We start from the raw sequence: 22,861 nt of genomic DNA on the forward strand, positions 1-22,861 counted from the left end.
TTTGCTGAGAACCTAAAATTGCTCTAAAAATAACGCCTCCTAAAAAGCAAAGTCTTTCTTTTTATAAACAACTGAGAATTTACTTAAGAATAAAGGCTGTGATTCAAATAACTTCCCTGCGACAAGACACGAACAGTTCATCTTTACACTGATTTTATCCCAGCTCTACGTCAAGAAGACTCTGAAATTTTGCTCTAGTGCTTGGCCAAAAAATCCAAATCTATTCCTGGTTTTAAAATCATGCAAAACTGTGTGACTTCCCAACCTCAGAGGAACCGCAGCACTGGGGGAGAACTGTTCCAGGTTTCCCACGGGTTGCCCTCCTTCCCCACACAAAAGAGCCAAGAATTTGCACCTGTTTGAAAGGCAGAATTTTAATGATCCCAATTATTATCCACTAAGGTCCCCAAAAAACTTATATTCAGCAAAAGGCACGGACACCCAATGGTGACTGTGGCTTCAGCATTACAACGACACCGCTTTTAATGACTCATCCCGCTTCTCATGGGGGATCTGCCAGTTTTGGAAAGAACCAGTATTTATCTTTATTTCCTCAGCTTCTAGCCCACTGCCCGGCAAGGGGCAGGCATCTGACAAACGTGCTGAATTCAAGTGGCCACGAGGTGGAGAGTGACTTTCTGAAATCCATATCTAAGTTATATTTCATCTCGACGCGTGTTGAGCTCACGCTGCCCAAGCAGACAAGTTCGTCCTGATAGGAAAAGCCTGCAGGCTTCACTTCGGGCACAGCAGCTCCACGGGCCACCTGCTGTCACGGGAGCAGCCGGGCACCCATGCTGTGCTCAGTGGGTGGCATTTAAACCAGGGCTGGAGAGTCAGCGGGTAAGAGACACGACAGCAAGAATCTGGAACCCTCTCCTGCTCCTACTCAGAGGGCTGCACTTGAGAAAGTCAGCTGTCAACGCACGCTGGCATTGATGTGGCCCTAAACCTTGAGTTTATTCATTTTTTTAACTGCATTTTTTAAATATTTTATAAACATATAATGTATTTTTAGCCCCAGGGGTACAGGTTGTGAATCGCCAGGTTTACACACTTCACGGCACTCACCACAGCACACACACCCACCAATGTCCATAACCCCACCCCCCTCTCCCAAACCCCTCCCCACAGCAACCCTCAGTCTGTCCTGCAAGATTAAGAGTCTCTTATGGTTTGTCTCCCTCCTGATCCCATCTTGTTTCATTTTTTCTTTTTCCTACGCCCCAAACCCCCCACGTCGCATCTCCACTTCCTCATATCAGGGAGATCATGTGATAGTTGTCTTTCTCCGATTGACTTATTTCGCTAAGCATGATACCCTCTAGTTCCATCCACGTCGTCACAAATGGCAAGATTTCATTTCTGTTGATGGCTGCATAGTATTCCATTGTGTATATATACCACATCTTCTTTATCCATTCGTCTGTTGATGGACATCTAGGTTCTTTCCATAGTTTGGCTATTGTAGACATTGCTGCTATAAACATTCGGGGGTGCATGTGCCCCTTTGGATCACTACGTTTGTATCTTTAGGGTAAATACCCAGTAGTGCGATTGCTGGGTCATAGGGTAGCTCTATTTTCAACATTTTGAGGAATCTCCATGCTGTTTTCCAGAGTGGTTGCACCAGCTTGCATTCCCACCAACAGTGTAGGAGGGTTCCCCTTTCTCCGCATCCTCGCCAGCATCTGTCATTTCCTGACTTGTTCATTTTAGCCATTCTGACTGGTGTGAGGTGATATCTCATGGTGGTTTTGATTTGTATTTCCCTGATGCTGAGTGATGTGGAGCACTTTTTCATGTGTCTTTGGCCATCTGGATGTCTTCTTTGCAGAAATGTCTGTTCACATCCTCTGCTCATTTCTTGATTGGATTATTTGTTCTTTGGGTGTTGAGTTTGCTAAGCTCTTTATAGATGGTGGATACTAGCCCTTTATCTGATATGTCGTTTGTAAATATCTTCTCCCATTCTGTCAGTTGTCTTTTGTAAACCTTGAGTTTAAAAAGAATTTAACTAGCCCTAGCTCACTAACTGGAGACCTGCCTTGCTGACCCGTAAATCTGAACTATCCATTTTAAGGGCAGAGTCTAACATCCCAGGGACTCTACTCACGTTGTTAAAATGGCCACAGAACAATGGAGTGCGCCTGTTTTTAATTTTTGTTCAGACATTGTTCCCACGCCTTACCAATATACTGTGATTCTCATAAAATCACGTAGCTCCATTCCATAGATGGTGCTCCTCCATAAGCTGATTCACGGAGCAACAGCTAATAAATATTTTTTAGGGGAAAACGTAATTTATTTTGAAACTTTTCGACAAATTTTTTAAGTTTCTCAATTTGTGCCACCAAAAACTTGGAAACAAAGTTATTTTATTTCCTCTCTACTATCTGACAGTAAGACAATCAAAAATGACAGGGCAAAGTTTTTAAAATTTACGAGGACACATGAAAGGATTTAGATGTTCATTTATATTTTAAGGAATGTTTCTCCTGCAAGTCCACGTGACAAAACTTAACCAAAAAAAGCCAACAACACCCTATCTTATTTGATCCACAAATATTATCACCAATAGTTGAATTTTTAGGATGAGGCTTAGGTGACTCGAGAACTTACTGTCTTGGAAAGAATGTTTAGTGTTCAGGCACTTTCACTGGAAAGAATTTAAAACAATAAATACAAAATAACTAACATACTCCCAAGCTAAAAACTCACTGTTTCATGAGAATGAGAAACAGAATATGTTTCTGTTTGCAGAGAAATATGTATTTTGTGCTTTAAATAATCAATTGGGAGGCTCAAAATCTGGTGTGACCCCGATGAAAGTCTGGTCACAAGCTCTGTTTTGTAATTGGATCCACCTGCCTTTTGCTCTCTCTCCTGCCTCCCTCCCATCCTCCCCTTCTTCCTTGTCTCCCTCCCTCCCTCCCTCCCTTCTTTCCTGTGACAGAGTCAACAAGGACAGCTGTTCAAAGAGTCTGCAGTTGTGGCAGCAGGTACAATCAATCCAGTCCAAGCATGAATATTTGTACACGACCCTTCCACAAAATACCGTTTTTCCCCATTTTGTTGGAGGGAGGAAAACACAAGGCAGTAATTTCTTTGTAGAGCTCCAAGAATGTATACAAGACACATGGTGGGGGAGAAAAGTTTTTATATTACGGGATTTGATATATTATGGAATTTAGATGATTCTGAAAGTTTCAGTACAATCCACTCACAGTTAAGTATTTTCTGGAAGAGCCCACTGAGGTCCTGGTACATGACAGTGTTGCTGTTTAATGTAATGTTTACCTAAAAATTATTTGAATTTAAATAGTAACAGTTCACTGAAAACTTGGGTCTCTGCCCAAAAAATTTCCATAAAACAATCATTTTGTTTAATGGTTCATGTTTATTCAAAACTAGAGGCCACTGCTGTTACACAAGTGGAAAATCCAATCATTTTTAGGAATTATGTGTGTGTGTGTGTGTGTGTGTACATCAAGCAAACACAAACGTAGATCACCAATGAATAAAACAATGCATTTTCCAGTATCTCTTTAGACACACTTACAAAGGTAATATATCTATTTGGTGTTATTTCTAAGGGTACAACTGAATATTTCTTTTCAAAATTCACCCAAAGAGGGTGGGGTTTTTCACTCCTCTACGAACCTTTCGAACCATGCTGAGACACAGCGCTCGTGTCAAAGACACGGGGAAATGCTGAAGTGTTCGCGAGCCAGTAGAGACTGAAAGTTCACAGCATGTGTCGAAACACACTGTGTACATATACTGCCTTTTCTTTTATAAACCTCTCGATCTGCATCGTCTAGGCATTATATAACACCACAGAACTTAAAATTAGTTTATAAAAGATACAAATCTGCTAACCTTGGGGAACTCCAGATTCTAACAGAAAAATGCATGATAAAATCCAATGTCTTGTTCTGTTTTAAAATACGAGAAATAGCTCGAGATTATAGACACCCATAGAAAAATGTCTCCGTAATTTATCAGCAGTAATTGTTGAAACTTAATAATGTCGCAAGTATACGAGTAAAGTGCTACGAGCACAAATTAAATTGTGCCACCCAAATCCACTCACGGTGCCAACAGCCACACTTAGGATTATCGCTGTAACCTAACAGCAGTCCGTAAGCAAAGGAGATCAGATGAAAACCCACACATTTAAATGATCCCATTCACCTGCTTTCAAGCATAAACACATTTTCTTTGTTTAATCAAGAATATTCTCAATATCAGATAAAAGACAAATGAATGAATAAACATACAATCATATTAAAATATGAAACAGAAAACATTTTTTTCCTAAAGAGGAAAAAATTTCACAATGTTGAAGAGCATGCAAAATATCCCATTTAATTCATTTTTCACTGATTATCCTTCTATTTTTTTAAAGATTTTATTTATTTATCTGACAGACAGAGATCACAAGTAGGCAGAGAGGCAGGCAGAGAGAGAGGAGGAAGCAGGCTCCCCGCTGAGCAGAGAGCCCGATGCGGGGCTCGATCCCAGGACCCTGGGATCATGACCTGAGCCGAAGGCAGAGGCTTTAACCCACTGAGCCACCCAGGTGCCCCTCCTTCTATTTTTAACACAATGCTTACTCTCCATTTTTGAACAATGCCTCGAGTGAAATTTTACTTATTTCCCAAAGACCATTAGGAAAAGTTTACTCTCCCTTATCATTCTCCCCATTCATGACTGTAAATTTCCAATGAAAAAGTTATTTTCCCTCATAACTTGTATTTATTTCTGCTTTTCCTTTTGCTTCTGATCTTACTGCTTCAAAGAAGTCAACCAGCTCTCGTTTCATTAGAGCAAATCAGCTTACACCATTACCTTGGGTGACCAAAGCTGGGACCGTGTTTCCCTGTTTTTCCCACTTCCACAATCTTCAGTCAACAATTCCCATTACTGTGTTCCATTTATTTAACTCAGCACAAGAGCTTCTGTAATCGAAACATACTATTCCTCTTCAGTTTTAGGAAATTTTCTTCTACTTTTAAGTTGATAATTCTTTCAAATTTATTGAAACTGGGTTTGATTTTTGGTTTGGGGTTTTGGGTTTTTTTTTGGTCAAGTAAAAATAATATTCTTTACTTTTTAAAGAGTTTATTTATTTATTTGATAGACAGATCACAAGTAGGCAGAGAGGCAGGCACAGAGAGAGAGGAGGAAGCAGGCTCCCTACTGAGCAGAGAGCCTGATGCGGGGCTCAATCCCAGGACTCTGAGATCATGACCTGAGCCGAAGGCAGCGGCTTAACCCGCTGAGCCACCCAGGCGCCCCAAAATGTAAATATTCTATATGTAGTTGAAAGCCTGAATAATATTGTCCAATATATTCTATACCCAAAATATAAAAGATGGAAATAATTTCTTCAAATCTCTGTATCATCACTTCATTACATTTATTTTATGTACTTATTTGCCTATTTTATCCAAAACTTTATTTTTTTTCTTTCCCTCTCTTCTTGCTTTCTTTTGAATAGTGTGAAATCTGTCCTCCACCTAGTCCTTTTTTTTTTTTCTTTTATTCTATTGGTTTGGAAGATATACTTCCTTTTACAATTCTTCTTGTGGGCTTCCTTAAAATCTTATACTACACTCTGGTTTATAATTTAACAAAGCCTACAATCAAACAGATTTTAATTCCCTCCACAAAATAATGCAAGGATCATAAAACGCCTTATTCTGATCACTCCTTTCCATGTTGATTTTCCATTGCTCACATAGACTTGTCTTCTTTCTTTTCATCGCACCAACTGCACGTTGATGTTGCACATACAGCTTTATTGTTGCTCGAATGTGTGACGGATTTGCACACTAGCTACTAAAGTCTTACATCTCGTACTGCCTCTGTAACCATGTCCTTGCTAAACTTACCCATCAACAGTTCTTTAGTGAAGCTTTGTTGGTCTTTCATACTTCTGGATTTTATTTTTTCTATGCATGACTTTATCTCACCTTCATTCTTGAACTATAAAGCAAGAAGTCTACAGTTCCTGGTTGGCAATTATTCCCTCTCACAAACTTAAGAGTTCATGTCCCTGCTTTTATTGTTTGTCATTCGTCTCTCAGACCACTCTTACCAGCTTCTCTCTATTCTGGTGTTCAATGGTTCCAACATAAAGTGTTGCTGTGGGTGATAATTTCTTTATTTTTGTATTACTAGGGATGAAGGTCTTCCTGAATCTAAAGATTGGTGACTTTTCAATTCCGGGCAATTTCTTTTTTTTTTTTTTTAAGATTGTATTTATTTATTTGACAGACAGAGATCACAAGTAGGCAGAGAGGCAGGCAGAGAGAGAGAGAAGAGGAAGCAGGCTCCCCGCTGCCCAGAGAGCCCAATGTGGGGCTCGATCCCAGGACCCTGGGATCATGACCTGAGTTGAAGGCAGAGGCTTTAACCCACTGAGCCACCCAGGCGCCCCAATTCTGGGCAATTTCTATAGATGGTCTCTATGGATTGCCTTTCTATAGAAACACTTCTTAAGTGTTTCTTCTTTCCACATCTCCTCCTTCCAGAACTCCTATCTGACACAGAGATCTTGTTGTGTTCTCCCTGCCCCTTGACTGGCTTTCATATTTCCTGCCTCTCTGTCTCCCTATGGAACATGCTGGTTTTTTATTCCACGACTGTCTTCTAATTGGGTAAGTCTCTCTCCACCTTTGTCTAATCTGCTATGTCGGCAGCCACTGAATTCTTTACACCAACAATAAAGAATTTTATTTCAACACTGTTCTTTCTCAATTCTGCTCAATCATTTTGATAATCTGTATTCTCTCCATTCTCCCTTTTATTTCCTTACACCTATACAATAAATCACGCATTATAAACTGATCTCAATATCTACATTTATTTTTATATGTGTAGTTTCTCATTTCTTCTGATTCTCCCTCATGGTGCTTTGTTTCTTCTATGTGCTTTGTTCTTACTTTTATTGTAGGTATGTGTTTCCTGGACATGAATCCATGAGCCTAGATGATCGCAGAAGCAAAACACATTCAACATGAAGACAAAACATGAGGAGACAGAAATGGAAACAGGGGTGTGTGTGTGTGTGTGTGTGTGTGTGTGTGTGCGCGCGCACGTGTGAGAAAACCGTGGTGAGAATGCCAGTGCAGTGAGGTGTCCGTGGTTCAGGGTCAGTTAAAGGAGGAGATGAAAGCAGTGAGTGAAGAGAAGGGACCTTTCAAGGAGTGTGTGTGTGATATGAGAAAATACATGAAAGTTTTACCAGGGAAAGTAAGATCGTCTTTAGAAAGATTACTGTGACAGTAGAATAAACTGAATTAGGAAGAGGTAAGCTGGCGACAGGGAAACCATGGTGACAACTATCACACATCAGTTCCAGAGACATGGAGGGCTTGAACAAGTGGTGGAATAATTAATGTGGTGGAACAAACTGAAGAGAGAGCGCTAACCCTAATCTTTCAGAATCAAGCTGGAACACTCCTTCTCTAGGGGTCCACACCAGTGTCTTCATACCCACTTTAACTGAGACTGCATCCCAAAGTACATACAGATACGTCTGGCTTGGAGACTAACACTCATTCAACAATCACAAAGGTCGAACCATCTGTATTGATGGCCAGATACTATGTATCCTAGAAGACTTCCGAAAAATATAGCCAGATAAAAAGTAGCATCAGTTGGATTATACAATCCAATACCAAATAAATAGATAAATAATGTGATTAAAAATGGGCAGACGATTTGAATAGACATTTTTCCAAAGAAGACATCCAGATGGCCAACAGACACATGAAAAGATGCTCAAGGTCACTCGGCATCAAGGAAACACAAATCAAAACCACAGTGAAATATCACCTCACACCTGTCAGAACGGTTAAACTCAAAAAGACAAGAAACAGCAAGTGTTCGTGAGGATGTAGAGAAAAAGGAACCTCATGCATTGTTGGTGGGAATGTAAATTGGTGCATCCACTATGCAAACAGTACAAAGTTCCTCCACAAAAACAACAAAAATAGAGGTGTGGTGGGTGGCTCAGGTGGTTAAACATCTGACTTGTGGTTTCAGCTCAGGTTTTGATCTCCTGGGTTCTGAGACGGAGCCCCACCTCAGGCTCCATGCTCACCAGGGAATCTGCTTGCAGATCCTCTCCCTCTGCCTTTCCCCTTATTTTGGTTCTCTTTCTCTCTCTAAAATAAATAAATCTTTTTTTTAATTAAAAATAGAAATACCATAATGATCCAATATCTATTACTAGATATTTACTTAAAGAAAATCAAAACACTAATTTAAAAAGATACATGTACCCCCACTCCAAGTTTATTCCAGCATTATTTACAAAAGCCAAAACATGGAAGCAACCTTTCTGTCCATCAATAGATGAACGGATAAAGAAGAGGTGATACGCATGGGTGATATTTAAAGATAGATAGATAGATAGATAGATAGATAGATAGATATAACAGACTATCACTCAACCACAAAAAGGAATGAGATCCTGCCATTTGCAACAGCATGGATGAACCTAGGAGATATTACGCTAAGTGAAGTAAGCCAGACAGAAAAGACAAATGCCATATTATTTCATTTTCTAGGTGGAATCTAAAAAACAAAATGAACAAAGGCAGAAAGAAACCCATGAATACAAAGAACAAATTGGTGGTAGCCAGAGGGGATGGGCAAAAATGGGAGCAGGGCAGGGGGAGGGAGAGACTTCCAGTTCGAGAATGAGTAAATCATGGGATGAAGGGTACAGCCTGGGAGTAGTCAGTGGCATTGAAGTTGGGCTGTCTGGTGACAGATGGCAGCCCCCTTCCCTGTAAGCACAGCATGAAGGAGAGAGCTAGCCAGTCACTATCCAGCCACTATGCTGTACGTGGGTACCGACCACACTTCAATTAACCACCCCCCCACCTCTCTGAAAGTATGGTCAGTGCCTTGAGGACCCTTGTTGAGTTTTAGTTCTGTGCTACTTGAAAGGATGTTGCTGGAGTCAGCACCGTGGAAATGGTGCCCCCACTACGTCATTCTGAAAACAGGGCCAGAAGCAATCTTCATTTGAAAGTAGAGATATTCTCTAGGCACCATCAAGCCCTCGAGTCTGTGAGTCATAAACATTTTCAATAATAGTAACAGGTTTTGTTGACTGGGAAGATCCCCCAGCCCAGACCAGGGGAGTCAAGCCTGAGACCCCACAGGAGCTTGTTCTGGGTGTGCTGGGTTCCTAGCCACAAGTCCATGGCTGCCATGCCAGAGACAGCTGTGGCTCAAATGAACGCAGCCTCCTGGCTGCCCAGATGGCAGTGGACAGCCACACTGAGGTGCAGGGGCCATCTGTCAGCCTCCCTGTCCTCTGCCGTGTTGTATAGTCAGCCTTTCCCACTGGGCTGACATACGGCTTCAAGCATCTAGTGGGTGAACCAGGCTTCTGGGGACCTCCAGTGACACACTGCCCAAGCACCTCTATTTCACACCCCGAATATGGAGCCCAGCTCGGGCGTGATGTAGGATCTCCCTGGAAACAGACATCTCGTCCAAGGGCCCCTGCCAGAGGCCTCCTCGTGCCCGCACATTGGTCTTGGGTAGTGTCCCTGACACCTGGCCTTTTCAGTGTCCCCTTAAGGTCCCAGCAGCTTTTAGAACATGCACTATGCACCTGGCCTCAGGCCAGAAATTTGGTCATGCATTTTTCAACTGAAAGAAAAGGAAACATTCAAAATCAGCGAGTGGGGTCTTTCCATGGGCAAATAATGAGCTCAGGGATGCTCATGTAAAAATTAACTTTTTACTAGGCTACCTGCAGAATGATTATAGAACACCTGTGAGGATGCTGCGGGGCTTCTGTATACTTTCAAAATTTTCAATATATTAATTTCTTCTTTTCTTGGTAAATACTTAATGAGCACCATCAGCCGGGCTGCAGGGACAAATGAATGTGATTCTGTTTTCAGGAACTTTAGAATCTAATGAAGGAGGCATACACGTAAGCGACCACCTGCTATATGAAGCAGATAAGCCGACGCTTTCATAGTAGATGTTAAACTAATTACCAAAATGGATGGTGCATTTCGCTTCCTTGTCAGGATGATGCAGGCAAAGCACCGGGTCAGGGACTGAATCCCAATCCCTTCCTGGCTCCACCCCGGGTGGGTCAGAAAGCCACCCCCTCCCTGTCACAGTCCCCTGGTAGGATCGGCCACATGGCCCAGCAGAGACAACATAGAGAGTCAGATCTGGGGATCTGGCTGGAAGTTTCGGGAAAGTGAATCACTGGCCTGTTTACATACTCAACAGCCCGCTGTCTCTCAGAACTACCCCATCCCCTCAAGGGGTCCCTGATATCCCAGAGCTCAGAACAAGGGACAAGTAAGTAAGCACGTGCCGCTCTGAAGTGATGAGGGCCACAGTCCAGCGAGGGGAGAGCGGTTGTCCCCAGCGGTGTGGCGGGGCAGCCCGACCTTGGCCATGGTTCTGCCAGACAGAGCACTGCCAGAGCACCAGGCCCGCCCAGGACGAGGAGGAGAGACCAAGCCTCCGGGCACGGCCTCACCTGCTGGCCCTAGCCCTGCCCAAAATGAAGCGATGGGTACCCACAGTTCCCCTCCTGGGGTAAGTCCATGTGATGGGGTTTTCTGCCACTTGGAACTGAAAGATGCTTGCCGGGGCCCTGGTCCAGACAGCTGCGTTTCTCACTGGTCTGCACACGAAGTCCAGCAAGCACCAGGTCCCGACAAGTGTCCCAGCGTGCAGTCACACTGCCCCTCGCACTCAGTCCTGACCCCAGCAGCAGGAACGAGGGACACCTCTGGGCCAGCCCAAGCCCACACGTCAGCCCAGGCGGTCACTCGGCCTCACTGCCCACGCAGAAACGGGGAGAGGATGAGGCTTGCGGTCCACCGCTGCGAAGCGCTCCGTGCCCACCCGTGCACACACCGACATGCACACGCAGCGACATGCACACGTGCCAACACATGCACGTGCCGACACACACACTGACACGCACGTGCACCAACACACACACACGACACGCACCGACACGCACTGACACGAGCACGTGCACACGCACACACACACACTGACATGCACAAACACTGACACACACGCACACCAACACACACACAACACGCACACACGCCAACACGCACATGCTCGGACACACACACACGCCGACACACATACACGCACCGACACATGCATGCACTAACACGCACATGCTCGGGCATGCATGCACACTGACACACATGAAACACACACGCCGACATGCGCACACACTAACACACGCACACACACACCAACACACATGCACCAACGTGGACACACACTAGCACGGACACGCTCAGACACGCGCACACACCGACACACGCACATGCGTGGACACACACACACACTGACACGCACACCCGCGGACACGCACAGGAACCAACGTGCACACGCTGGACACGCCGCCCCCGCCAGACTGCACGCTTAGCTTTCCCGGTCGCACTCTGGGGTTGCCCTGGGATTCGCAGACGTTAAAATAAGAACAAACTGGAGCCGTGAGTCCTGCAGGCAGGGCCTGATTTAATGTCCCCAGGGAGCAGGTCATGCCCGCGGTCAACGGAGCTGGCAACTTCCCTGCGGGCTCACAAGCCCCACAGAAAACGCCCGCGGCATCTGAGCAGCCCGAGCCAGGGGACAAGGAGATGGCAGTGACTGAGCCAGGGGGACGCTGGGTCTCAGGCCCTCAGGAGGTCACCGAGCCTCCAGCCCCACATGAGGGCCACCAGTGCTGGCCCCCCAGTGGCCCGGTGAACGCATGGCCTGGAAATTCCTTCTCCCTGGCAACAGCCACTAAATCGGGGACAGAACCCCAAACCATAGATTCTGCGAAAGCCACATCTCAACCCTACTCGGGAAGCCAAAAACTTACAGCTTGTCGTAGTCCCTAAAAATAACACGTGCCAAAGTAATTTATTCTCCAGTTCAGAAAGCAGACTTCTCCACGTTTCTCTGCAGGAGTAACCCAACACCTATACCTAACACCCACAACTGTCTAACCCACGGTACTCAACAGCAGTAAAAGACCCCACCCAGATGAGATCCATGACACCATTTCTTGTCCTACAGCAGTGTGACAGGGCGATAAACCTTCATAGTTACCACTTGTATCGAAAATAAATCAGTGTAACATGTACCGTCTTAGTGTCTAAGCTCTGATCAAACGGGAAATGACCAAGTCAGCCATGCTGCCTGATGCGGAAGAATTAGACAATCGTGTGGGCCTACTGAGCAATGCTCCGAGGGACGGTACAAAGGTCATGCTGTCGTCCTCTCTTTCCACAGTATTTACAAGTTGTGTATAATTCTTCTCAACATGTGATAAAAGGCATCTTTAAAGCATGTCATCCTACGCCATAGAATTCAAACGAGGAATAACAAGTATGTCTGCTTGGATGGCCTAATGCCTCTCAGAAATAGGCCGACATAAATAATTCAGTCTTTAAAAGTTACTCAACACAAACCAGCCCGTGCGGAAAGCAGCAGCACGACAGCAGTCACAGGTGGCCGGGGGACCCCGTGGGATCCTGCAGAAGTCACTCTGAAGCATTTTGTATGTTGAGGCCAAGCCCTTCAAGGCTCTAGGAAGTTAGTGGGGAGAGGCCCTTGGCTCTGTTACTTCCAGATTGTTGTAGCTATTTTCTACTTTTATAGTCAAAGACTAATTTTGATTTAAGGAGGAAAATTCAACTTGAAATTTGCTCAGTTCATTGAGAGGTTTCTGTTAGTGAATAGGTCCTTTATGAAGTACTTTTGAATGATTTGGGTTTTTTCCCCCCAAATCAACTAAAAAAGCAGATTTTCATGACCGCCAGTCCTCTCCCCAAAACCTCCTTCCAGGCCTGGGAGGGTCCCCGATGACGTATCTTCAGGTCATTCTGTCTGTTCTGCGTAGGGGTCTCCAGGATTGGAAGAGCTGGCTCTGCTCTTGCCCACCACTCTGTGTTGAGGATCGCCACGGACTGTGTGAGTTTTCAGTTTGTTTTCTCCGTGTTCCCAAAAGCATCCTCACCACCTCGGTATTTCTGGGACGTGCATTCAAACGCTATAAATACGCGTCTGTTTACTGGTCTGTCGCAGGCTCCTTCCAGACTGCCTGAACTCCGCTGCGCTGCAGCACACACCCATCTATCCCGTGCTCATTCTGCCCAACACGCTTCACTGCTGCAGGAGCGGACCCCCCATTCACCGCTCCAGGGCCACCCCTCTGACAGGCTCCCTTCCTGCCCCAGCTGATGAACGCAGAAGACTGGGCTCCCTCCAGACAAACTCAGAGCAGGCTACTGAGACAAAGAGAGGCCAGAACCAGTGAAAACCCTGGAAGGAGTTTAGCCCACACTGGTCAAGATGAAATGCCAACTCTTGATTTTGGCTCAGGTCATGATCTCAGGGCCGTGGGATGGAGCCCCACATGGGGCTCTGTGTTGAGTGGGGGGTCTGCGTGGGATTCTTTGCTTCTCTCTCTGCCCCTCCCACACGTGTGCCTGCTCACTTTTTCTAAAAAATAAATACATGCTTGTGATTTTATACCTCTTAGTAATTACAGAATTGTGTCCAGTTACCAGGTTCCACAGGCATATTTTTTATTCCAGATTACTAAGGCTCATCGTGTCACCAGGTTAGGGTGATTTGAAGACTACAAGGGCCTCAATATTATACCAAACCAGGCACAATATTTATATTTTAAAGGGATGATGCTGTGTGATCATTTCTGTTACAGGGTTATATTCATGCACCTGCGTCAGAGCAGACACAGTACGGCTTCCGCACATAAAGAAGCCGAGGCTCGACGAAGGAAGGGTTCGACTCTGGTGCAAATCTTCCAGCTGAGGTGGCAGCACTACGAGGCCCGTGGAGACCATGACCCCCAGTCATGGTAAGACATCTCTCCTATGTATGCAGGGATTTACTGGGGAAGAGGACAGGTGTCAGTATATGAAAACAAATTCAGATGATCACTCCTAGAACAGAAGTGTGTACCCCACCTCTAGTAGACCAGAAATACATCTTTCTTTCTTGCAACAAGAGGGCACTTTGGAAAGGAAGGATTCACAAGGAAGCTTCTACAGAAAATTACAAGCACTGAGCTTTAACAAAGTGAAAACAAGTCAGTCAGACTCACTAAACGGAATCCTGGATCTATAAAAAATGTCATCACTTGTGTCAAATAATCACCATCAATGACTGAAATTTCTCACATACGCTTGGGTCCTTTTCTGGTGGAGACGGAAAGGGGGCAGCAGCTGTCAGCTCTAGCTTATACTTTACTTACATGGGGAAAATAATTCAGCTGTGAATTACCTTCCTATTGTGTTGTTCCCAAGTTGGGAGGGGGTACACATGACCCTTCAGAGCGATGCACAATCCGGGAAACTGAGGGACAACAACCAAAATGTTGACGTTTTTATACTCAGATTGTATCTCTTCTCCCTCCCAAAGGGTCTTGGAATTCATAAAGGAATCGTGGGCTCACCAGCATAATTCTAAAGCAAAGAGCTATCACCTTCTTCCATTTGTGTCTCTTGGTAGGAAGTAAAGGAGCCAACAACAGCCTACATAGCAACTTCCAGAAAGGAGGGCTCTAACTTGGAATCTATATCCTAACTTCCCTCTTGAGTTATTTAAGAGGACAGATCCGTATCAGAACACTCTCATCTTGATTCGGGACAGAGAGTTCTAGAAGGCAGACCAGGGAGATGTTCACATTTTTAAAAAATCAGGTCCTAAGCCCTGTTTTGCAGAATGCGGCTTGTTTTAGCATCAAAAAGACAGAGAATACAGAGCAACAAAACAAGCCCACAGTCATGGCTATTTAGAAATTTTTTCCCTCCCGTGTATCATCTTCCTGATATAAAATTTCCCACTGATTAGAAATGTTCGTACTGCACATGTGTAATCTCTGAGATGTCAAATCTTTCAAACAAGTCCTGTTCCTTGAGAGGATCTGTTGGGCTGACCCCTGGCTGGCTGCTTTGCTACTGACAACTTGCTCTAAAGAGAGTAACTCTGTCTTTGGTCCATGTGGGCAAAGACCTTTGTCTTTTTTTACTCATATACAACTCTCATTAATTTCTAGTTAGTGCTCAAGAATATCTCATGTTTGTTCATTTTAAAGTTCTATCTGAAAGGATTATTTGAGTTTTGAAAACACTAAAACGGGGCAGGGTGGGGGGGCAAGGAGGATAGCCAACAAAAGATTTCAGCAATATTCGTGTTCATGATTTCTTGTTTGTGCCTTAAATCCCATGCTGCTGGCAAACTCCTTGAGAATTCCTCAAATGTTGGGGCAGAACAAAAAAGACCCCTCTACCTTGACTTAGTAATAATGGATTGCAAATATGTGCTGATGTATTTTGCTTGTACACACATTACAACACACACGCCCCAAATACGCAGGAGTTAAAGAAACACCGATTTGGTCAAACTAGCAAATCTAGACATGAGATTAACTGACCATTTACTCCTACTGCTACAGATGTTGTGGCCAGAGGAGGTTACTGAGAAATTATCAAAGGCCATCTGTGTGATCTCTACAAATCTTTAAATCTGCAAAGTCATTTAAACATATACTCGATGCTTGAAAGTGTCATCTCTGTGGTGATCTGATCATGGTCTTTAGTGTCTAAGACATCCTTCCATTGCAAATGTACATGCACTCTTGAACTTTTCATAAGAGTACTAAATATACCTAAACACACAGGCTGAAAAGCACAGACTAGCATCAGCACCTGGAGAGTCAGCCTGAGACCCAGAGGGGCTGAGCCTGAACACCCAGCCCATCTCTGACCTGAGTGTCTGCACAGATATTCAGACACAGAACATCCCAGAGCATAGGATTCTGAAGAAGGATGTTCAGTGTCAAAGAGCCTGATACCTCCATGGGTTTCAGGGAGTAAAACACTAAGTGAAAATAAATACCACAACAACCGATCTTGCCAATACGCTGTAATCAGCACGACGGAGACGAGAACGGCAACTCTGCTCTGCCTCACTGCAAGGATTTTTGAAGCCCCTTTTCCTTTAAGCAGGAGTGACCTCCAGTGACTTTTTTTTTTTTAAGAATTTATTTATTTGACAGAGAGTGAGAGAAGGAGAGAGAGCACAAGTGGGGGGAGCAGCAGAGGGAGAGGGAGAAGCAGGCTCCCTGCTGAGCAGAGAGCCTGATGCGGGACTCGATCCCAGGATCCTGAGATCATGACCTGAGTCGAAGGCAGAGGCTTAACCCACTGAGCCACCCAGGTGCCCCCTCCAGTGACTTTTTTTTTTAAGATTTTATTTATTTGACCGAGAGAGATCACAAGCAGGCAGAGAGGCAAGCAGAGAGAGAGAGAGAGAGAGGAGGAAGCAGGCTCCCCGCCAACGGGAAAGCCCGATGCGGGACTCGATCCCAGGACCCCGAGATCATGACCTGAGCCGAAGGCAGAGGCTCAACCACTGAGCCACCCAGGTGCCCCCATCCAGTGACTTTTTAATGGGATCCCAGAGTAGGACGTGAATCATTCTACAATTTACTAATATCAACGAATTGTTAGCGGTGGTCGTTTTTAATTTCTTAGCAAAATGACAAGAGCTCTATTGCAGGATCTGAGGATCTGATTTTACCTAAATGCCCCCAACTTAATTAAATCAGAGCAGTTGTCCTACCAAGCTAAATTAAAATTGTGTCTGAAACACGGGGCAGTATTTGCTGAAAGGAGATTAAGGCTCATTTTGAGGAGTGACTCATACCCGATATGGCATTAAATGAGCCAATACTAGCTGATGACACCAGAAAACCATCACGCCCTGCGGCACCCATGGATGAAGCAGTGGGACAGTGACTTCAGGTGGAAAGCTTTTTCACTTTAGCCAACTTCCCGGCGAGGACAGAGTCGGGCCGCCCTTCGAGGGCTGAATCCGGACGCCCCCAAAGCAAGGTCAGTTTCTGAAGGAGCCTGCTAGCCCTTTGCGGAAACGCACACCAGCTGGACCTGAGTCCCACACCTGATCTGGTTTTGTTTCATCTTATCATTTTATTTTATTTTATTTTACTTTTCTTGAAGGGAATAGGGGCCAGGAGAGAAGACAGGAGGGACTTTCTTAAAACCCCTTAAGGGAAGAAAAGCCTCGGATGGCGATTTCAGTCTGAACAAGTCTTCCAACTTTTCCTGACGTTCAGACTGAAATCCCGGAGGGCCGAGCCTCTACACCTGCAGCGGCGTCTCTGGACGGGGTCGGCCCGAGCTCGCCCGGCGCCCGCAGGCTCCGGCCTCGACGAGCCCTGCACCCACCGCCGCGCGGAGCCGGACCTGACGCGAGCGCGGAGGGCAGGCTGCGCTCCCGGGGCGCGAGGGGTCCGGCCTCCCCGAGCTGCGGGGCCGGTCCGGGGCGGGCTGCGGGCTCCTGGGCGCGGACTCCGCAGGGCGCGCACTGCAGACGCGCTGATGCAGGACGCGCCGCGCGCGGACCCGGCTCCCGCAGCCCGCACCTCCCGCGCCCGAGGGACACGGCCCCGCCGGCCTGACCCCCCTCGGGCGCCAGCCCCGCCTGCTCTCGAGCGGACCCCGGGCTCCGCCAGAACTTGGGCTGTCCCCGAAAGACTCCGCTCCCGGCAGGGACACCGCAAACACCCGGTTGGCTGCGCTTGCGACTCGGCGGGAGGGAAGAGCCCCGCGCGCCCCGCTGCCTCGGGACGCCCCTTCCCCGCACCCCGCAGCGGCGCCTCTGCAAACCCGCGCGCAGGAGAGCACGACCCCAAGCCGGGCAAGTTCCCGCAGGACGGGCGTACTCACGAGCTTCCCCCGCCGCCGCCGCGCTCCGGGGCCGCGCCGCCCAGACCAGGAGCGTCCCGAGGAAGGCCGCCGCGCCCGGCTCCATGGCCCCGCGCCCGCGCCCCGCGCCCGCGGCGTCCGGCGGCTCCGGTGGGTCCGCGGGCAAGCTCCCGGCCGGGGTGGCGCCGCCCGCTCCGCCTCTGCCGCCCCGCGCCCCGCGCCCCCCTGCGGCCACGCCCACCGCCGCCCGCCCCGCGCCCCCCTGCGGCCACGCACGGCCTCGGGCGCCCCTGGCGGCGGCGGGCGGAAGTGCGCGCGCGTGGCGGTGTCCGAGTGGGAAAGGCGAGGCGGGGAACGGCTAATTGGGTCGGAGGACGACGTTCTCGTGAATGGGAAACTGTTGCAAAGAGGACTTCCCGCCTCCCGAACTCGTGAACGATTCACGCGCGAACCCCTCGTGATCCCCGAAGGCAGGCCCGACCGAGATGGCCCTTGTCAACTTCGGCGGTGATCCGTGTCCACTTGCCGCTCAGTAAGGCCGGGGAAAGTTATATGCGTGCGCGCACGCACACGCGCACACGCACGCGCACGCACGCATGCACACGCACACGCACACACGCACGCACACAGCTATATGTGTGTGTGTGTGTGTTTCTTAAACCCTCCCCACTTGAGCTACGGGCCAGCACGTTACTATGGACAGCGCTGCGTGCAGATTTGAGGGCTAAGACCGACCAACAGATAAAGCCACACACTGCACCTTGGCAGAAGGAATGTTGTTCCAAATGCCATGCCTGCTGGCCTTACAGCGAGCAGGTGCACTGAATAGATTTAACTGAAGAGTGAAAGCTTTTGAAACAACTCGGGCTACTGTACGTGCCTTGCTTTCCACTCAGATTCTCTCCTAACAGTTCCCCAACGAACATATTCTTTTAATGATGGTGTATTAAAGGAAAAGCATATCAAAGGGGGCGGGGGCTTCACAGCATAAAGATAAAAACCAGAAGCCCATGGAGGGAGCAGCATTTCAAGACCTGTGACCTAGAACTCAGTTGGCAGCTTAGCGGCCTGTCTCCTCCCCGGAAAGGGCTCCCAGCACGTGTACATCCAGGAGTTAGGAGCGCACATCACAGATCAATACGGTCCTAAAACTGATCAGACTCGTGACAAATGTGCTGAGATGGGGAAACAGGCTCCAGGCATCCTTGTGCCGCCCAACGTGGCTGGAATACGAAAGGAACTTTAACCTTTAGCAGACCCCCACTTGCCTGAGAGCACAGCAGGCAGGAAAGGGGTTTTTTGCCTGGGCAGTGGGGAGGACAAACCAGAAATGGAAAATTTAAATAGCTTTGCCAAAGTCGTAGTATTAACAGCTGGAAGGACTGAGAATTAGACCAAATGCAGAGATTCTGATCTCAACTTATGGCTTCCTCCACCCTCACTTGGGCCCCTGGGAATCAGGAACACTCTCCCCTCCCCCGACCCCAGCAAAAGGCAGTGACAACAAAACCTGTTCAGAAGGTGTGTTTGGAAACTTGCAAAAAAGCCACAGGCATTGCAATGACCTTCATTCGTTCATCAGACACTTCCCCCGGACCTGCCAGGAGTTCCGGGACTGGGACATTTTATTTCTAATTTTGTAAAGCAAATATAAATTAACGATTTACATCAAAGGTCTAATACATTTTTTTAAGTGACCTATAACCCAAACATGGTAAGTGTGTATTCTTAGCCTAAATAAATGGTCACAACGTTCCTCTGAAGTAAATACTAAGCCCTGTTGACAGATAGGCTGGACCTCAGAAAGGGTTAGGGGTGTGTCCAGAGTCACACAGCAAGCCGGGATTGGAAGCCAGGTTCACTGAACTCTGAGAACACCATCTCACAGAGACAGTGTCTCCGAAATGGAGAAGTTGTCACCCTGTGAAAACTATACTCATTTGGAACACTGAAAAAATTAAATAAATAAAAAAAAAAACTGTACTCAGTGGTTCACAGGAAACCCATTTAGAATGACTTGGTAAGCACCTCAGTAATTGATACCAATAAAGCCAGAAAGGACAGTGATGGTAAATCACTTGATCGGGGATTAGGATGGGTCAGATGAGACCCAGCAATAGGAGGGAGTGAGACCCCTGGGTGGCCTTCCCCCTGCAGAGCACAGCATTGAGCTGTTAACAAAAATTCAACTGAGTAAATTTGAAAGTCTATTTGACTTTATTAATTGATTCAGGAATCCAGCAACATCCCATCTAGCAAACAGAGGGGAATTCCAAAGGGCTCTAGAACAGGAAAGGTTTTTTAAGGATGAAGGAGTCATAAACAGAAAAAGAAAAAAAAAAGGATTATTTGGGGTAGGATCATCTTCCTTTAGGGAAAAGGGGTCTTATTAGGTGGATTATTTCACCTTGCTTTGGGGGTTGGAGAGGACCCATGTGACAGATTACCTTTATACGTTGTAGATGCTGACCAGAGAAGCCCATATTGATCAGTTAAGACTATATTTTGGGGGAAGGTTGAAACTTTGATTAGGTTAGGTATTAAGCCCTGGTTTGGTGGCTTGGTCTAGCAAAAATGACTCCATTTGGGGCTTGTGGTTTTCTTTTTAAAAGGATGCTGGACCAGGGCACCTGGGTAGCTCAGTTGGTTAAGTGTCTGCATTGGTCTCAGGTCATGATCCCAGAGTCCTAGGATCGGGTCCCAAGTGGGGCTCCCTGCTCAGCAGAGAGCCTGCTTCTCCCTCTCCCTCTGCCACTCCCTCTGCTTGTGCTCTATCTCTCTCTGTCAAATAAATAAATAAAATATTTAAAAAAAAAATAAAAGAATGCCAGACGGCACATCAACACTGGAGTCACGGCATGACCCCCCAGGACAAGGGCAGCCAGGGTGAGCAGTGCCCAGAGCAGAGCCCTGCAAGCAGGTGACCCATGCAGCACGTCCATTCATCCCTCTCCAGCTGTGTCCTCCAGGAGGAGACTGAGTGGCTTGCTTTTTCGGTTGTTTGGTTTGTGTCATGGGAACCACAGCCCGACCTAGAGCCATTAGGGAATCGAGGGTTTGAAGCCCCCGCAGAAGTCTGGAGCCCACAGCACAGACCAGCTGCAGAGACGCCTTGGGAGCCGGCAACAGCCCCTGCCTGCTGCTCCACACCTGGGACCCTCAGCCTTCTGGTCTGTTCGGTGAGGTCATCTCCACGGAGGACGGCTCCAAACACTAAAAGAAAAAACATGTGCTGAAGCTTAACATCCTGTGCCTGTCCGGAGGGCACTGGATTCGGCGGGCGTGTTGCTGGGAGCTCTGAGTTGGGAGGAGAGGGCATGCCAGCCCGGGGACCACCAACAACTGGGAGCTAATGCACTCCATTCCTTGACCCTTCTCCGTAGCTCTTTGCTATTTTAAGTAGGAAAGATGAAAAAAAAAAATGTGGAGATGGAATCTGGCACATTGCTGGAGCTGATGATTCAGACCCCCAGATTGTGCGCACACGGCCATCATAGTTTGTACCAAACACAAAAGAGAACTTAATCTCAGCATGAGTCACAACAGAAGACAAGAAATGACTGCTCACCTTCGGAGGAGTGTAGACGCTCATGTATGTCACTGCACACAGGCTGCCTACGGAAATACTCCAAGGGAAACCGAGCCCCTAGCATTTCCTGGCCAGTGTCCTCTGTCCTCCCTGCACACCCTGGGTCCCCTCTGTCCCTCAGCAGAGGAACAACCAACTTGCCTACCACAGTGAAGATTCTTCTGAAGGCTGTCCACAGACTGAAACGTGATGCCATTAATTCCCCTCTTCATTCAGCAATTTCTTCCCTATAAATTCTTATTTCTGCATGTTTTATTTAAGTCTAGAAATACATTTAACTTTACCCTCATGGTGGGAACAGATTTGTCATTAAATCCTCTGAAAGTTAGAATACTGTGAATAAAATATAATAGTATTTCTATTAGGAGTAATTATTCCCATAAGCCCCTGAGCAACAAATCCTGAAGAACAATTATCCAGAGACAGACTCCAGGGAGAATAAATGTCCCACGTGTGATATAGGGCACACTGCACAGCATCTTTCCAGGTTCTCTCCGATGAGCTGTGTTCCCTGTAATTAGTCCTTGGAAAGCCGGGATTTTAACAGCCAAAGGGTTGTGCATCTGATTACATAAATCTCAGCTACAAGAATAGTCAACCTCATACTTCTTACAAATTCAGTCTGCTTCAACCCAGTAGGACCTTTTGTGACGACCACTGGTGTCTAAGACAACCTACAATAAGCTCCCACCAAGAACTTGGAGTATAAAAACAATACTGCATGGTACTCCCCAAAGTGTGTGAGGAAACATCCCACATGATTACTCCCAGATCATCACACACAGTTTCCCTGACGTTCTGCTTGGATGGAATCAGAGAAGCTTAAAATTAAGATGGCGCCCAGAGTCAGGTGGCCAGCACTCCCCCAGTCCAAGCACTACCTTCCCCAACACCAAGCCTTCCCATGCTGACCGATGGGTGCCAAAGGCCAAGGCACACCCTTTGGGAAAGAAGGCAGATGCTAGGATTCCCTCCAATCACAACCCACAGGCAGATATATTCACGGAGTCAATGACATGAGTTTCCACAAACAGTTCTCTTCTTCTTTTAAAAAAAATTACAGAGATCTATTTGTACCTTTGCAACCAAATTTCTAATTCTATGAAGGCATGAAAGTACCTCTGACTTTTTCCCTCACTCTTTCCCTCACTCCAGGAGGAAGGAGGCAGCATGGAATATATCTAAAAAGTGTTTTTTTTTTCTTTTTTCCCCCACTTACGATTAAAATCAACACCTGAGCTTGACATACGAATTTTTAGAGTTCTCCTACTGAAAGGGGCATGATTTTGAAATAAAATTTTATACATTCAAACTCTAAATTGTACCTCTTTCAATATGGAAAGCTAAAATAAATCAATAAATTAAATTCATTTGGGTTGAGAGATTCGTTTGCTAAATGAGCTTTTAGGGCAAAAACAAATGCCAGTTAATATACTGCGGTTTGAGGAGAGTTTGAGTAGATCCCAAAAGGGAGTTAAAATTTTTTATGAGTTTA

General features: G+C 46.5%; 1 protein-coding gene across 1 annotated transcript in view; it reads right to left on the bottom strand.

Annotated features, from left to right (window-relative positions):
* The window catches only part of LOC125083660 (contactin-associated protein-like 3), a 165,959-nt gene extending 148,076 nt beyond the window's left edge, over positions 1-17,883 (bottom strand). Inside the window, exon 1 of the mRNA XM_047700486.1 lies at positions 17,799-17,883. Coding sequence (XP_047556442.1) covers positions 17,799-17,883 — 85 coding nt within the window. The remainder of the gene's footprint in view (positions 1-17,798) is intronic.
* Positions 17,884-22,861: the final 4,978 nt, after the last annotated feature.

This window comes from Lutra lutra, chromosome 13 (genome assembly GCF_902655055.1).
Source record: "Lutra lutra chromosome 13, mLutLut1.2, whole genome shotgun sequence".
Lineage (NCBI taxonomy): Eukaryota > Metazoa > Chordata > Mammalia > Carnivora > Mustelidae > Lutra > Lutra lutra.